General features: G+C 41.6%; 1 protein-coding gene across 1 annotated transcript in view; it reads left to right on the plus strand.

The window, feature by feature from the left end:
- The first annotated feature begins 602 nt into the window (after positions 1-602).
- The window catches only part of LOC106870273 (collagen alpha-3(VI) chain), a 3,673-nt gene continuing 1,913 nt past the window's right edge, over positions 603-2,362 (plus strand). Inside the window, exons 1-2 of the mRNA XM_014916291.2 lie at positions 603-1,185; positions 1,890-2,045. Coding sequence (XP_014771777.2) covers positions 906-1,185; positions 1,890-2,045 — 436 coding nt within the window. The 5' untranslated portion in view covers positions 603-905. The remainder of the gene's footprint in view (positions 1,186-1,889; positions 2,046-2,362) is intronic.

A 2,362-nucleotide genomic window follows, 5' to 3' on the forward strand; every position in this document is an offset into this window, starting at 1 on the left:
CTCTTGATCAGAATTTAATCCTTGATCCAAAATATTTTTTCTTTCCGCCTGTTACAAAATTGAAACTTAAAGACTGCTGATGTAGTTCCATCAACGTGTGGACGCTCAAAACATGAGAGCCACTGTCTGGAACGGCACCAGGGCATTTATTGATTTATTATTATTATTATTATTATTATTATTATTATTATTATTATTATTATTATTGGAGAGGGAAGTGTTGTCTTGTAGTAGTAAGTTTGTTGAAAGGTGGGTGAATGTTGGAAGAATGGCCAGTGTGAAAGGACCAATTCTGAGCGTGCATCTGTAAACAAAAGAAGAGCTCTTGCGCTGTTGTTCAGGCACCCGTGACTTTTGTGGGTTTTTTCCACGAGGTCCTTAAAGCGCCTCCCCTATTGGGAGTTTTAAATTGTTTGATTTTAATTGTTACTTATATTGTCTACGGGTTGGGAAACCCTTTGTATCGTCCTGTTTTTGTCTTTTATGTTGTTGCATGTCACTTAATGTAATTTTATATAAGCCTCTGTGGCCAATAAAAACGTATTATTATTATTATTATTATTATTATTATTATTATTATTATTATTATTATTATTATTATTATTATTATTATCGTAGGTTGTGAAGGGAGGCCAGCTGAGATCGTGTATATAATCGATGACTCTCGCAGTATTCATCCGAACGATTTCCTTACACAGATCGACTTTGTCGTTGATGTCACAAGAACATTTCCCATCGGTCCTGATAACGTGAGGATTGGCGCTGTAACCTTTGGTGATAAAATTATTAAAAGTAACACATTCCCCTTGACGAAGTACACTGACGAAGCCAGCCTCTTGACTGGACTATCTAACATTAAATTCAGCCCAGAAGACGGTGGGAGCACGCAGACTGCCAAAGCTATTATGTACGCACGTAAAAGTGTTTTCAATGATTCCCGAGATGGTGTTGCGAAAATTGCCATTATACTCACCGATGGAGAGTCGACCGAAAAACACAAAACACTCGCAGAAGCAACTTTAGCAAAGTCGCTCGGCATTAATATAATTGCGATTGGTGTCGGCCCCAAAATTGATGCAGATGAATTGGAAGCGATTGCGAGTAACCACGAAAGTGTTTTCACTGTGAACAGCTTCAACGCGTTGCAGCAAATTAAAATTAAATTAGGAATGAAAGCCTGTGAAGGTGATTAAAACAAATATTTTATTAACTTTTTTCTCTTTTATTTGCTTCAGTCTCATTTGACTGCGGCCATGCTGGGGCAGCACCTTGAAGAATTTTTTAGCCGAACGGATCGACGCAAATAGGTTTTTATTTTTTATTTTTTCCCCGCAAAGCCTGGGTCTTATTCTATCTGTTTCTTTTGCCGAACCGCTAGGATACGGGGACGTAAACACACCAACACAGGTTGAGAAGGGGGGGACAAACATAGACATAGACACACACACACACGCATACTCACACATACACGCACACGCATACACACATTTACGACGGGCTTCTTTTCAGTTTCTGTCCACGAAATCCCCTCACAAGGCCTTGGTCGGCAAGTAGAAGACACTTGCCAAGGTGCCACATACTAAATTAGAACCCGAAACCATGTGACCGGGGAGCAGACTTCTTACCACGCAGACACGCTCGCGCCTAATTCCCCACCATCCCAAAAACTCCATAACTTCATCCCTCATCGTTAGTGTGACGTCATCATTAGTTTGGTCGGCCGAGGTAATAACAGAAGACATTCACCCAAGGTGTCTCGCATTGGGACTGAACCCGAAGCTATGTGGTTGGGAAATAAACTTCTTACCACATAGCTACGCTTGCGCCTATAATTTATTTTATTTTATTTTATTTTACAGTTATTCTATTTTATTTTCATTTCATAACAGCGCCCACTACAATAGCTCCGCCCACTACAATACCTCCGCCCACTACCACAACAACCCAGCCTACTACCACCACGACTCTGCCTACTACCACCACGACTCTGCCTACTACCACCACGACTCTGCCTACCACCACGACACCGATGCCAAAAGACGAACGTGAGTATCGCTTCGTTTCTTTCTTGTACTCCTTCACATCTCGCCCCCGGTCTGTCCGCCTCATTTTCTGGTGGTCTGTCTGTCTGTCCGTCCTTTGCCTGCCTGCCTATCTGTCAGTTTGTCTGTCTGTCTGTGCTTGTGTGTCTGCCATTTTGTTAATCTGTCTGTCTCTCGAATTCCTTTGTGAAACTTGTCCCTTCTCATGTTTTCTCATCCTTTTTGTTCATTCAACACGTATACACATACGTATGTATACGAATGCACACACACACACACACACACACACACACACACACACACACACACACACACACACA

This window comes from Octopus bimaculoides, chromosome 25 (genome assembly GCF_001194135.2).
Source record: "Octopus bimaculoides isolate UCB-OBI-ISO-001 chromosome 25, ASM119413v2, whole genome shotgun sequence".
Classification (NCBI taxonomy): domain Eukaryota; kingdom Metazoa; phylum Mollusca; class Cephalopoda; order Octopoda; family Octopodidae; genus Octopus; species Octopus bimaculoides.